Here is a 12,415-nt window from a genome sequence, read left to right as displayed (position 1 = left end):
TCCTCTCTCCAGCTTGGAAGAGGATTTCATCACATGGAGAGAGCAGTTCTGGCCAGCCGTGTGCGAGTTCTTCGGGGTGGAAGCCACTGGGGAGGAGTCGAGGTACATGGAGGGCCACAGCTGGGGCTGGGTGGCCCTAGGGACACAGCACGGTATGGTGGCCACAGCTCAGGCATAGGAGCTGGGAGATCCTTGTTCCAAAGGAAGGGGCTCCCTGAAGGTGAGGGGGTGAGGTGGGGTCTCCCTTACTGTTCCGTAGCATCGCCAAAACCCTGGCTTCCCTCTTTCCTGTGTGTCAGGGCCAGCCAGTTCTCTCAGGCTCTTGGGGGTTAACTTCAGCCTTTCTCCTGCCTTGTGCTTCTGTATGTCTGCTTCAGGGTCCCCTGCATCCTACGGTCATATGTCTTGTACCCGTGTCCCCTCTGTAGTTCAAGCTTTTTCTCTATGGCTGACCCTGAAGCTTCGCTCCTCCCAGCCCTGACCCCAGCCTTGGTTTCCCATTCCCAGCATTCGCCAATATGAGCTCGTGGTCCATGAAGACATGGACACCACCAAGGTTTACACGGGTGAGATGGGCCGCCTGAAGAGCTATGAGAACCAGAAACCGTGAGTAGGGGAAGAAAGTGGGGCAGACAGCTCTGGGGCCCCTTGTGTACCCCCATCCCAGGTAGATGTGTGCCCCACTAGACTCAGTGCGTGAGCACAGTCCGGGTGCCGTGCTTTCATCGCCACTGTCCAGAAGGGCACAGGTTGCCCAAGGGACAGGTGGTACCCCCCACCCAGGCCTCAGGAACCATGCCCTGGCAGGTCAGACTTGGGCAGAAAGCCCCCTACCTTTCCTTAGGATCCACTGCCATTGGGCATGTGTGAGTGCTTGCTTACCTACCGTGTGGGGCCCTGGGTTCTGTCCCCAGGGCTGTATAAAATGGGCATGGTAGCACAGACCTGTAGGCTCCGCACACAGGACTGGAGGAAATCAGATCAAAAGTCCAGGTTCCTCAACTGGGTGCTGCCCAGATTCATGCTGGAGCCTCCCAGACATCCTGCTCACACTGAGTCAATCCTGCTTGGGGCAGACCCCTCCACCTGTCCCTTCTAGCCACGCTATGGTCTCTGAATGTGATTGGAAAGCCAAGTGCTCTGCAGATAGGCAGGGCCTAGGTAGCTTCCACCCTGTGGCCAGGACCCCTGAGGCAGAGCGCAAAGTGTCTTACACGTTCCTTAGGGCCTACTTTCATGCCTGTGTCCCCTTGCACTGCCCACCTCGTTGCACTTACAGGGCTGAGACAGCTCTTGCCATATTCAGTTTGGCTCCCTCATATCCCTTGATGGCTCAGAGAGGCCACCCCCCCCCCCCGCCTCCACCAGCTCTTGTTCACAGTGTTTAGTATAAGCAGGTCACAAGCCAATCACTTGATCTCCTTTCTTTCCATCAGCCCCTTCGATGCCAAGAATCCATTCCTGGCTGCTGTCACCACCAACCGGAAGCTGAACCAGGGCACTGAGCGGCATCTAATGCACCTGGAATTGGACATCTCAGACTCCAAGATCAGGTACCTGCTGCCTCCCATCTCTCCTGGGGCAAGCCTGGCACTGAGTCAGCTGCTGGCTTCCTCCTAAGCCTTGCACCTCCATCTAGGTATGAGTCTGGAGATCACGTGGCTGTTTACCCAGCCAATGATTCAACCCTGGTCAACCAGATTGGGGAGATCCTGGGGGCCGACCTGGATGTCGTCATGTCTCTGAACAATCTTGATGGTGAGTTCTAGAATCCAGGGCCGTGTCTAGGCCTGAAGGCTGAGCTTCTGCTGTGGTCTGTGGCCCAGGTGCTAACGGCTCGAGCCCCCGAGACACCATCTCCATGTGTAGAGGTCGGCTTGCTCACCGTCCCGGTCATAGCGGACACCTGCGGCCAGGAGGCAGAGCCAGCCCTGCTCCCAGGCAGCTAGGAAGCCACACAGCCGGCACAGCCTCCTAGAGAGGTGCTGCATGCTGCCGGACTTTAGTGCCTTTCACTGTGGACACGGCATCTTGTACCCACCATGGTCCTGCCTTTGCCCTCAGTGACTTCCAGTCAGAACACATGAACCAGGAGCTGGTTTCTGTTCAAGCTGGCTACACTGCCTCCCCCCCGCCACACACACACACATACTGCCTCTAAGGCCCGGCAGCCTACAATGGGCACTTCCTGCCTGGCCTGAAGTTCAAATCTGGAGAAAGCCTGAGTCTTGACAGTGTCTAAGAGGCAACAGAGAGCAGGCTGGGATGCCAGCTTCCTGCTACAAAGGCCTGCAAGTGTCCCTACCCTCCCTGGCACTCCACCCTAGCCCGGGGGGTGACTTCACCCCAATCCTATTTATCTTCCCTGCTGCAGAGGAGTCCAACAAGAAGCATCCATTCCCCTGCCCCACCACCTACCGCACAGCCCTGACCTACTACCTGGACATCACCAACCCACCACGCACCAATGTGCTCTATGAGCTGGCGCAGTACGCCTCGGAGCCCTCGGAGCAGGAGCACCTGCACAAGATGGCGTCATCCTCAGGCGAGGGCAAGGTGAGCCCCGCACCCTCTGCCTCCCCTCATGCCGTGTATCCACACCTCTCCCCAGTCTCCTGGCTGCCCACACCTTCCCGCCCTGTCTCCTCAGGAGCTGTACCTGAGCTGGGTGGTGGAGGCCCGGAGGCACATCTTAGCCATTCTCCAAGACTACCCATCGCTGCGGCCACCCATAGACCACCTATGCGAGCTATTGCCGCGGCTGCAGGCCCGCTACTACTCCATCGCCTCATCCTCTAAGGTGAAAGGCACCAGCTCTGCCAGGGAGGCCCCACGCAGGGCGGTGGACTCTGGAGACGGCAAGGAGAGCCGCTGAGAAAAGGCTTCTAGGGGGTTGAAGCCAGGCTCACACCAGTCCTTCCTCCAGGTCCACCCCAACTCCGTGCACATCTGCGCCGTGGCTGTTGAGTATGAAGCTAAGTCTGGACGAGTGAACAAGGGGGTGGCCACCAGCTGGCTTCGGGCCAAGGAACCAGCAGGAGAAAATGGCCACCGGGCCCTGGTACCCATGTTCGTGCGCAAATCTCAGTTCCGCCTGCCTTTCAAGTCCACCACACCAGTCATCATGGTGGGCCCTGGCACTGGGATTGCCCCCTTTATGGGCTTCATCCAGGAGCGAGCCTGGCTTCGGGAGCAAGGTAAGCCATGAGGCTCTGGTTCTGTGCTCAGCCAGGCCAGGCCAGAGAGCTCCCTTTCAGCACAGCCTCACCCCTGCCCAGGCAAGGAGGTTGGAGAGACGCTGCTCTACTATGGCTGCCGGCGCTCGGATGAGGACTATCTGTACCGAGAAGAGCTGGCCCAGTTCCACAAGGACGGCACCCTCACACAGCTCAATGTGGCCTTTTCCCGGGAACAGGCCCACAAGGTGAGGCTGCGCTGATGTGCTGGGCTGCCCTGGGAAGAGGCGCTGCTGTGGGGTCCAGACCCTGCTCACAGCTGCCCCCCTCCCCCAGGTCTATGTCCAGCACCTGCTGAAGAGAGACAAAGAACACCTGTGGAAACTGATCCACGAAGGTGGCGCCCACATCTATGTCTGCGGGTGAGTAAAAAGGACTGGGCCCAGGGTGCTGTCCACCCACCTACAGGGTGGCTCCAGCGAGTCCCGTCACACCTTCCTGTCCCCTCTCCACCCAGGGATGCTCGGAATATGGCCAAAGATGTGCAGAACACCTTCTACGACATTGTGGCTGAGTTTGGGCCCATGGAGCACACCCAGGCTGTGGACTATGTTAAGAAGCTGATGACCAAGGGCCGCTACTCACTGGATGTGTGGAGCTAGGAGCCGCAGCCCGCCCGCCCCTCGCTCCCTGTAATCACTTCCCTTACTCCCTTCTGCCAACCTTCGCCTCTGGTGGTTCCTGCCTGGCCTCAACACAGGGAGGCCCAGAGACAGACTCCTCCTGGCCTGAGTGATGCCCTCCTGGGCGCCTAGGCTGAGCCTGGTCCACTGTACCAGGCAGCCAGGCATATGGCAAGAGGGACTGGACCCACCTTTGGGTGATGGGTGCCTTAGGCCCTCGGCAGCTGTACAGAAGGGGCTCTTCTCTCCACTGACCTGGGGTGCAGCCCCACTATGTGATTTTGAATGAGTGTACATAATTTTAAATAACCTGGCCCTTGGAATAAAGTTGTTTTCTGTACTTTCCTAGTGTTGCTTGAGCTGCTATGGGGTCTGTGTTGGGATCTGTTTCAGTTAGACAGCCCCCTAGACCAGAAGCCAAGAATCAGTGCCATGTTGGGGGCCCAAGCCCGGCCACCTCCCCGGAAAGACACATCCACAACTTATCAGGCATGTCCATGCCTCTCTTCCTTTATTGAGGCCCAGAGCCCAAATCCTGCACGCTGGGCTCCAGGCCCAGGCCTTCCTCAGGGCCCACAGAGCCCACGAAGCCCAGGGGGCACATAAGGGAAACCTCAATACATACAGGGCACCCCAGCCTGCCACCCCACTTGGCACACAGGTCAGAAGCCCCTTTGGGGCTGGCATCACATCAGTCTCAGTCCTTCTTGCTCTCGTGCTGCTGGCTGTGGAACTTCTGATGGACCACTCGGAGGGTGGTGAAGAAGTTGCCGAGGAAGAGGAGGAGGAAGGGGAGGCCGCACATGAGTACCTGCAGGGGCCAGGGAAGCCAGGGTCAGGACAGGCGGGGTCAAGATGGGTTCTCCTGGGCACCCCTTCCAGACCCCTGGCTCACCTGCCACTCCTTGCACTCAGGGTCCCGGGCCAAGTTAAACAATGTCAGCGCATTAAAAAGCTGCCAAAACTGTAAAGGAGGGAGTCTGTCAGTGAGCGCAGTGTCGCTGGGGCTCAGAGGCAGGTGGACACCCACGGGGAGGATGGGGACACCCAGGTGGGACTTACATGGCCAAAGAAGAGGAACGGAAGGAGGAAGGTAAGGCCTCTCCACATCCAAGACTGGAAGCCCTCTGGCGGGGAAGGGAAAGCTGAAGTAGTGACAGGCTGGAAGGGACAGGGCTCCTTCACTCGGAAACCCCCTCCCCCTCCCGCCCTCTGCCCAGGCAGAGCAGGGTCAACAGACTCACCTACAGTGAGATCCATGGTGTGTCGTTCGCCCAGGGCCCGAAGGCGGTACAGGCACCCGCTCTGATAGTAATACTGCAGGAACTGCACAAAGCCTGGGTGGCCCGGGCCGGTGGCCATGTTAGACCCGCTCTGGGCCACAGGCTCTCTTCCCCCTCGTCCCCTCCCTAGCAAGGAAACTCACTCTGGTACATGGAGAAAGATAGAAACTGGTTCCGGAACTTCTGGTACATGAGGCCATCTGGCCTAAGTTTAGGGGGAAAGCAGAGAAAGGGAGGTATGAGAGCCTGGGCCTCCCCCCGCCCCAACTCCCATGCCAGCTGAGCTCTTGGTCACTCACCAAGTCAGCATGACTCCTGACAGGAACGTGGACACGTAATGATGGAAAACCCACCAGCCTTTGATCCTGTAAGAGGGCAACAGTTACTCGATGCAGAGTGGCTCCCACAGACACAAAGTACCCGTGTGCCGCAACCCGCCCCACTGCGCACGCAGACCTGGAGCCATTGTTGATGAGGATGCTCTCTCGGATGGTCAGTGTGCAGTAATACCACACCAGCAGGAAGTTGAAGGCAGCATCTGTCACCCTGGGGAGCAGGGTACAAAGAATTGATGCCAGAGCCTTGTCCCTGATGCTGTCCCAACCCACACCAAGACACTCACCTGGAGTTGAGCAGGAAGCGGCAGGTGAAGGAGATGACAATGAGGATGATAGTGAGGTAGAGCTTGAATTTCTCATACTCGTCTTTGTAAGCGAATCTGGTAGGGAGAGGGACAGGCCTTCTCACTCATGGTGAGCAAACCACCTGGGGGGTGGAGGGGTGTTTGCCACCATGCCCAGAGGTCACAGACCAGTCTGGACAAGACCTAGAACCCAAGACCTCACCAACCAAAGTCAGGGCAGAGGTTTCTGGGGACCCTGGGTGAAACCCCGCCCTTGACAACCACCACCAGCACATACTTAGCCTGCTTGCTCAAAAGCGTCACGTTGACATTCCCCAGAACCAGACTCAGGTACAACCTAAGGGACAGAAGAAGGCCTGAGTAACAGAGAAACAGACCTGCTGCCTTCCCCGCAGCCTTGGTTTGTCGTTCTAAACTTAGGGGGTGCCACTGACCAGCCACACACACTGTCCCCTGCTTCTCTCCCTGCCTGCTCCTGAACCCTGTCCTTGGGATGAGCAGTGTCTCCAGCCTGGGACCTCCTGTTGGCACCCTGAGAGCCCTGACCATCCTTCCCCATGAGAAACCATCCCCGAGTGTCAGATCACGCCTCAGACCTGGGCATGGATTGGCATCTGAGCTGATGATTGCTATCTCATAATTCTTTGCTTTCGCTTTTTTGCTGTTGTTTGTTTTGTTTGATTTTTGGGACAAGGTTTCTCTGTGCAGCTCTGGCTGTTTTGGAACTACTCTGTGGACCAGGCTGGCCATGAATTCGGGGATCTGCCTGCCTCTGGCTGGAATCAAGGATGCGCTGCTGCCCACCCACCCACCCACCCTCGAACATAGCCTTCCCCAGCTAATTCTTTTCTTTTTCAACCCAAAGAAGCTTAGGCCGCAGTCCCTTCAGGGCTTCCATACAGCCACACAGCAGACCTCAAACCACTCAGTGCTTCCTTCAAAACTCCAGTCACATCGCTGTGATGAAACGATGTGATCAAAAGCAGCTTGGGGAGGAAAGGGTTTATTTGGCTTACATATCCTGGACTGAGTTTCATTGAAAACAGGCAGGGTGGGAATCTGGGGGCAGGAGCAGATGCAGAGGCCATGGAGGAGTGCTGTTTACTGGCTTGTGCTTCATGGCTTGCTCAGCCTGCTAGCCTGCTTGCGTCCTTCCTCCCTTTTTTCTTTTTTTTCCTTCTTTCCTACTTTCTTTCTTCCTTCCTTCCTTCCTTCCTTCCTTCCTTCCTTCCTTCCTTCCTTCCTTCCTTCCTTCCTTCTTTCTGTTTTGTTTTTTGAGACAGGGTTTATCTGTGTAGCCTTGGATGTCCTGGACTCACTTTGTAGGCCAGGTTGGCCTTGAACTCACAGAAATCCGCCTGCTTCTGCCTCCCTGAGTGCTGGGATTACAGGCCTGTGCCACTACTGCCTGGCTGCTCAGCCTTTCTTATAGAACCAGGACCACCAACCTAGGGATGGCACCTTCCACAGTGGGCGGGCCCTCCTCCTCAACCACTGATTGGAAAATGCTCTACAGGCCTCCCCACAGTCTTATCTTCCTGAGGCCATTTCTTAACTGAGGTTCCCTCATCTCAGGTGACTCTAGCTTGTGTCAAGTTGACCAAAAACTAGCCGGGACAATTGACCCCTTGTCAAGCTGACACTGCAACACTATTTAACAATAACCTTTCCTTTCTGTTTCATCCCCAAGATTGCCTATTAATAAATATCACAATATAAAACATATTACCAACTTGAAATTAGTACAGACTTGACAAACTCAAACACTTCAGGAGTTCAGCCTCTTTTACAAAATCCCTTTTAAGAATCAAGTCCCTGTAAAACCCCAAAATCTCTTTCAAAGTCTTACAGCTGTGGGCTCCTATAAAATCAAAATTAATTAAACATTTAAGTGGGAAGAACCAGGGCACAGTGACAATCTGAACAAAACCAAACTCCAGCTGTATAAATAACTCAGTACACAGTGTCTGGGACTCACTCTTCAGAGCGGCCCCCAAAGGGCTTGGGTTCCTTCTCTGGCCCCACCCTCTTCAACCCACAAAAAGTCTCCTCTGCTCAGGCCAGCTACACTCCATGGCTGCTGTTGTCTACTGGGGTCTGCTAGCTGAAATGGGCAGCACTTTCTCTAAGAGCCTCTTCCAGGCTCTCTTCACGACACCAAGCTGCTCTCCATGATATCATGCCTTCAAAACCACTACCACCTGCGAAAGTCTTACACATTACAAGTGCAGCTGCCAACTCAAGGCACAACCTCGGCCACAACACAGCCTCCATGTTCTGACTCTGAGGAAACGCTTCCCAGAAGATTTCACCTCAGTGATGCTGGTTTCTCTCTCTCTTTGGGGGGGGGGGGGGAGTTTTGTTGAGACAGGGTTTTTCTTGTAGCCTTGGCTGTCCTAGAACTTGCTCTATAGACCAAACTGGCCCCGAACCCAGAGCTCCAGCTGCCTATCTCCAAAGTGCTGGGATTAAAGGTGTGCACCACCACTGCCTGGCCGCTGGTCTCTTCTTAATCACTGCTAATTCTTCAGTCCCAGCTGACCTGAATGGCAGAATCTTAAATTTTTTGTTTTGTTTTGCTTTTCAAGGAGGGTTTCTCTGTGTAGCCTTGGCTGTCCTGGACTTGCTTTGTAGACCAGACTGGCTTTAAACTCATAGAGATCCCCCTGACTGCTTCCTAAGGGAATTTCAATTCTAAATAGCAAATGTCCTTGATAGAATCTTTAAACTTCCTCCTGAACCTCACAAGCCTGGCCTCCATCAGTTGCACTGCTATCAGTAATATCTTTCAAGCTCCAACAGAACAGCACACTGAGTTCTCAACACCCAGTGACTTTTCTAGCCCACATTTCCAAAGTCCTTCCACAATTCTCCCAAAAACAACATGCTCAAGTTTGCCACAGCAATACCCTACTCTCCTGGTACCAATTTCTGTCCTATTACTGTTACTATTACTCTTATGAAACAGAATGACCAAATACGACTTGAGGAGAACAGGATTTATTTAGCTTACGTGTCCTGAATCATAGTCCACTGAGGGAAGCCAAGGAAGGAACTCAAGCCATATGGAAATATTATGGAAATATGGAGGCAGGAGCTGATGCAGAGGCCATGGAGAGGTGCTGCTTACTGGCTTGCTCCTCATGGCTTGCTCAGCCTGCTTTTTTTTTTTTTTTTTTTTTTTTCCATAGAACCCAGGACCACAGACCAGGGATGGCACCACCCACAATGGGCTGGGCCCTCCCCTGTCAAAAAATGCTTCACAGACTTGCCTACAGACAAACGGGACAAAGGCATTTTCTTAGTTGAGGTTCCCTCCTCTCTGATGACTCTAGCTTGTTTCAAGTTGACATAAAAACTATCCAGGACACAAACTCGCTGCCCCATACAGACCCAGCCTCACTGCCAGGGTTACCAATCATATTTCCCAAGCATTTTACCAAGCCAGCTACATCCCCGCCCTTGGTTTGGTTTTGGCTTATATTTTATTTTTATATGTATGGGTGTTTTTCCTGCAGTAATGTATGTGTACCATGTGTGTGCCTGGTGCCCTTGGAGGCCAGAAGGTGGTGTTGGATCCCCTGGAACTGAAGTTACAGACAGTTGTAAACTACCATGTCAGTGCTGGGAATTGAACCCTGGTCCCTGGAAGAGGAGCCAGTGCTCTTAACCATTAAGCCATCTCCCCCCCCCTCTTCCCTTTTTGAGGGAGGGTCTCACTGTGTAGTTCTAGCTAGCCTGAAAGACACTGTGTTGACCAGGCTAACTTTGAGCTCACTATGTAGTCGAAGAGGACTCTCTGTCCTCCCAAAGCTTCCAGAGTGTTAGCACCACAGGCATGTACTAGCTCCTTCTTTACCTCTGAAGATGACTCAGGTATCCCTATATAGGAGGCTGTGCCTAGCCTTGTGGGGTTGGGTGTCCATTCCTGAGGCCCAGTTCCCTGAACATTCCCCTTGAAGCTCCCAGTACAAGAAGCTGTCAGACAAGCAGGCCGACAATACGGCCTCCTTCACTGACTGACCAAAAGCCGAGCTAGGGCGCCATGGCCCTGGAGCCGGGAAGAGAGAGGGCTCACCCATTCTTCTTAGGCAAATAGGCTTCCATGTCGAAGAAGAGGCCTTGGCGGTCCTTCATCTGGTTCTCCAGCTCCTGCGCAGCCTCCATGGACTCGGATGGGAGAGAGGGTCTGCATCTGGGAGTACGGCAGGAGTCAGTCAGAGCAGGTGGGGGAGCCCAAGTCCTGCAGGAGCCCCTGTGGGAACCCTTCGGGACAGAGAAAAGGAACAGAGCCCAGGGAGTGGAAGCGGAGAAGAGCCGTGCCAGGGTTAGCCCCGTGGCACCCCAAGTCAATGGTACCCACCCCCGTGGTGCATCACCCCACACTCACTTCTTCAGCACCAAGGCCAGCTCCTGGAGCCGCTTCTTCTGCCGGGCGATGGAGTTTGTACAGTTGTCCTGGAGTTTGGTCAGTTCCTCTAGCTTCAGGCGGTACAGGCGGTGTGTTTCCTAGCGTGAGGAGAAGGCATTAGCCTGGGCAGGCAACCAGCCCTCTTGGAGGCAGAACTTTCTGTGCTTGCCCAGGGACCTCCTAGAGATTACTCTTCCCCTGAGGCAAGTCAGGAGCTAGGTGTCTTGATGCATGTCCTCAACAACAGTCAGTTGTCCCTAGCTCTGCATGGGTTCTTTGTGCTACCTGAGTCTGGCATCTGGACTCTACGTGGCTCTCAAACTTCCTAATGCTTCGATCCTTGAATACAGTTAGTTCCTCATGGTGTGGTGACCTCAACCACAAAATTGTTTTCATTGATACTTTCATTGCTGCTGTTATGATTGTATTGTAAATAACTATGTTTTCCAATGGTCTTAGGTGAATCCTGTGAATGGGTCGTTCAACCCACCCCCAAAGGGGTCACAACCCCACAGCTTGAGAACTGCTGCTCCAGACCAAAGAGGCTGCCTGAACCCACCCCTTACCTTCTCGGTTCTCCGACCTACCCACCCGGAAGGAATGGAAAACAGCAACATCCAAGATGCCTTCCACCCATGCATTGCTGATGCTTCCTCTCAGGTCAAAGGTCACCGGACTTCCAGCCCCAAGGCCAGTCCCTCCCATCCACTCCCCGCCTGCAACCACCTTTGGTCCAAAGCTTCCCCAAGCACTTTGCCCTGGTGGGTGAACCTTGTAAGTTGCAACGGAAAGACAGGACAAGGGGCAATGTGGGGAAATCAAGGCAGAGGCTGAGGCCATCACAGTGATGGCGAAACTGGGAGACTTGGGGCTGCCTAGGCCTCTAGAGAGTCCTAGTGCCAGCAGGCTGGGAAGAGCTGGCCTGCAGCGGCCACACGAGGCTGGACGCAGTCCAGGAGAGGGAAAGGTCTAACCTAGTCTCCAGTTGGCCAGGCTCCACTGTTTGGGTCTGCCATGTCCTCCTCGGGCTCTAGCACTGCCATGTCTGCCCAGTGGCAGCCTTCCTGGAAGCGGCGGCTTCCTTCTCTCCGGTATGGGAACAGCGCGGCCACAAACAACCTCATCCTGCGACTAGGAGGTTTTCTGGTGGCCTCTCTACCAAGCCGGGAGGTCCCGTTACAGTCTGCCCCGCCCACCTCTACCCTACAAGAAAGCCACATGCTCTGGGTCAAGCCTCCCCTTGTCCCTAGGTGGGCGCTGTTCCTTGGTCTCAGGTGGCTGAGACCCCCATCCAGGCCTGAATTTTACCTAAACTTGCTTTCCTGCAGCGCTCGGCAAGGAGTTAGCCAGGGGCGGGGAAGGCACTTTCCAGCTGCACGTTTGCAGGGTGACTGACCCAAAGGGCTGGGCCCTTCTGGGCTTTGCCTCGGCGACTGCTCTCTATGAAGGGAGCCGGGTCCCAGATCGAGTAGCGGTGCAGAGGGAGGGCAAAAGAGGAGTCCTGACCTGTTTTCAAGGCCTTTGCACAAAGTCGAGATGGCCCAGTACAAGGCCCACCCAGGCACGCCGGGGACCCGAATCGGGGCTGCCATCGGACAGATAAGAGGAAAAGAGGGGGACAGCTTCGACCCCTGACCCCTCCGAGCTACCCTATGTGTAACCTAGGACTGTCCGACTCTTGTCCCCGAGACAGAGACGTGGCTCGGGGCACGGATGGCCGCAGGGACGCTCACCTGGATACCTTGGAAGTCCTGTTGCAGATCCTCCCAGTTGCGCAGGCAGTCGCCCAGCGGGTCCGGGGGCGGGGACTGCATGTCTTTGTCCACGCCACGGGACGCCGCGAGTGGGGAGGACGGAGCTGCAACCCCGGCGGGCCGGAGGCGCCTCCGCCACCGCCCCCGTCCGCTTCCGGGCTCGCGCTGCCGAGGCTGCCAACGGGAAAAGGCCCGGCGTAATCCGAGCGCGAGCCCCGCCCCTAGGAGCAACCAATCAGGGCCGGAGACGGGAACTGGGCGGGGCCACGCGCCGGCAGGGCGTCTCCTAGCTCAGTAACCGAACCTGGGCGCCCGGCACGGTCCACTTCCTCCGACTACTCACAGAGCAAGGAGGCACGTGCTGCCACCACTTTAGTTTTTTAAGAGAGCGCCTCATTATGTAGCCCTGGCTGGTCTGGAACCGAGAAGTAGCGCTGCCTCTGCCTCCCCGCGTGCCGAGATGAG

The 12,415-nt window shown here is 55.5% G+C and overlaps 2 protein-coding genes across 4 annotated transcripts in view; one reads left to right on the top strand and one right to left on the bottom strand.

Annotated features, from left to right (window-relative positions):
• Positions 1 to 4,199, top strand: part of LOC129675744 (NADPH--cytochrome P450 reductase) — a 47,909-nt gene extending 43,710 nt beyond the window's left edge. Inside the window, exons 7-16 of the mRNA XM_055605761.1 lie at positions 13 to 102; positions 508 to 606; positions 1,437 to 1,553; positions 1,640 to 1,758; positions 2,375 to 2,556; positions 2,651 to 2,800; positions 2,927 to 3,197; positions 3,279 to 3,424; positions 3,513 to 3,598; positions 3,694 to 4,199. Coding sequence (XP_055461736.1) covers positions 13 to 102; positions 508 to 606; positions 1,437 to 1,553; positions 1,640 to 1,758; positions 2,375 to 2,556; positions 2,651 to 2,800; positions 2,927 to 3,197; positions 3,279 to 3,424; positions 3,513 to 3,598; positions 3,694 to 3,838 — 1,405 coding nt within the window. The 3' untranslated portion in view covers positions 3,839 to 4,199. The remainder of the gene's footprint in view (positions 1 to 12; positions 103 to 507; positions 607 to 1,436; positions 1,554 to 1,639; positions 1,759 to 2,374; positions 2,557 to 2,650; positions 2,801 to 2,926; positions 3,198 to 3,278; positions 3,425 to 3,512; positions 3,599 to 3,693) is intronic.
• Positions 4,200 to 4,353: 154 nt separating this feature from the next.
• Tmem120a (transmembrane protein 120A) lies at positions 4,354 to 12,119 on the bottom strand. 3 transcript variants are annotated; one of them, XM_055606434.1, is made up of 12 exons: positions 11,930 to 12,119; positions 10,176 to 10,294; positions 9,864 to 9,980; positions 6,063 to 6,122; positions 5,765 to 5,860; positions 5,599 to 5,688; positions 5,442 to 5,507; positions 5,286 to 5,347; positions 5,104 to 5,196; positions 4,922 to 4,986; positions 4,755 to 4,823; positions 4,354 to 4,670 (listed from the first exon to the last, which is right to left on the bottom strand). In XM_055606434.1, exons 1-12 carry the CDS (start codon positions 12,008 to 12,010, stop codon positions 4,557 to 4,559), a joined length of 1,032 nt encoding a protein of 343 aa, XP_055462409.1. In that variant the 5' UTR covers positions 12,011 to 12,119; the 3' UTR covers positions 4,354 to 4,556. The 3 variants fall into 3 exon arrangements, 2 of the variants coding, with proteins under 2 accessions (XP_055462409.1, XP_055462410.1); XR_008720022.1 differs by having other exon boundaries at positions 4,594 to 4,670; positions 4,922 to 5,020; XM_055606435.1 differs by having other exon boundaries at positions 4,594 to 4,670; positions 4,922 to 5,020; positions 5,442 to 5,688.
• Between the last annotated feature and the right edge of the window lie 296 nt (positions 12,120 to 12,415).

The sequence above is a fragment of the Psammomys obesus genome, unplaced genomic scaffold (assembly GCF_907164565.1).
Source record: "Psammomys obesus unplaced genomic scaffold, mPsaObe1.curated_primary_1811, whole genome shotgun sequence".
NCBI classification, from domain to species: domain Eukaryota; kingdom Metazoa; phylum Chordata; class Mammalia; order Rodentia; family Muridae; genus Psammomys; species Psammomys obesus.
The sequence above is the reverse complement of the archived record's forward strand: the minus strand, read 5'-3'. Positions and strand labels throughout refer to the sequence as shown.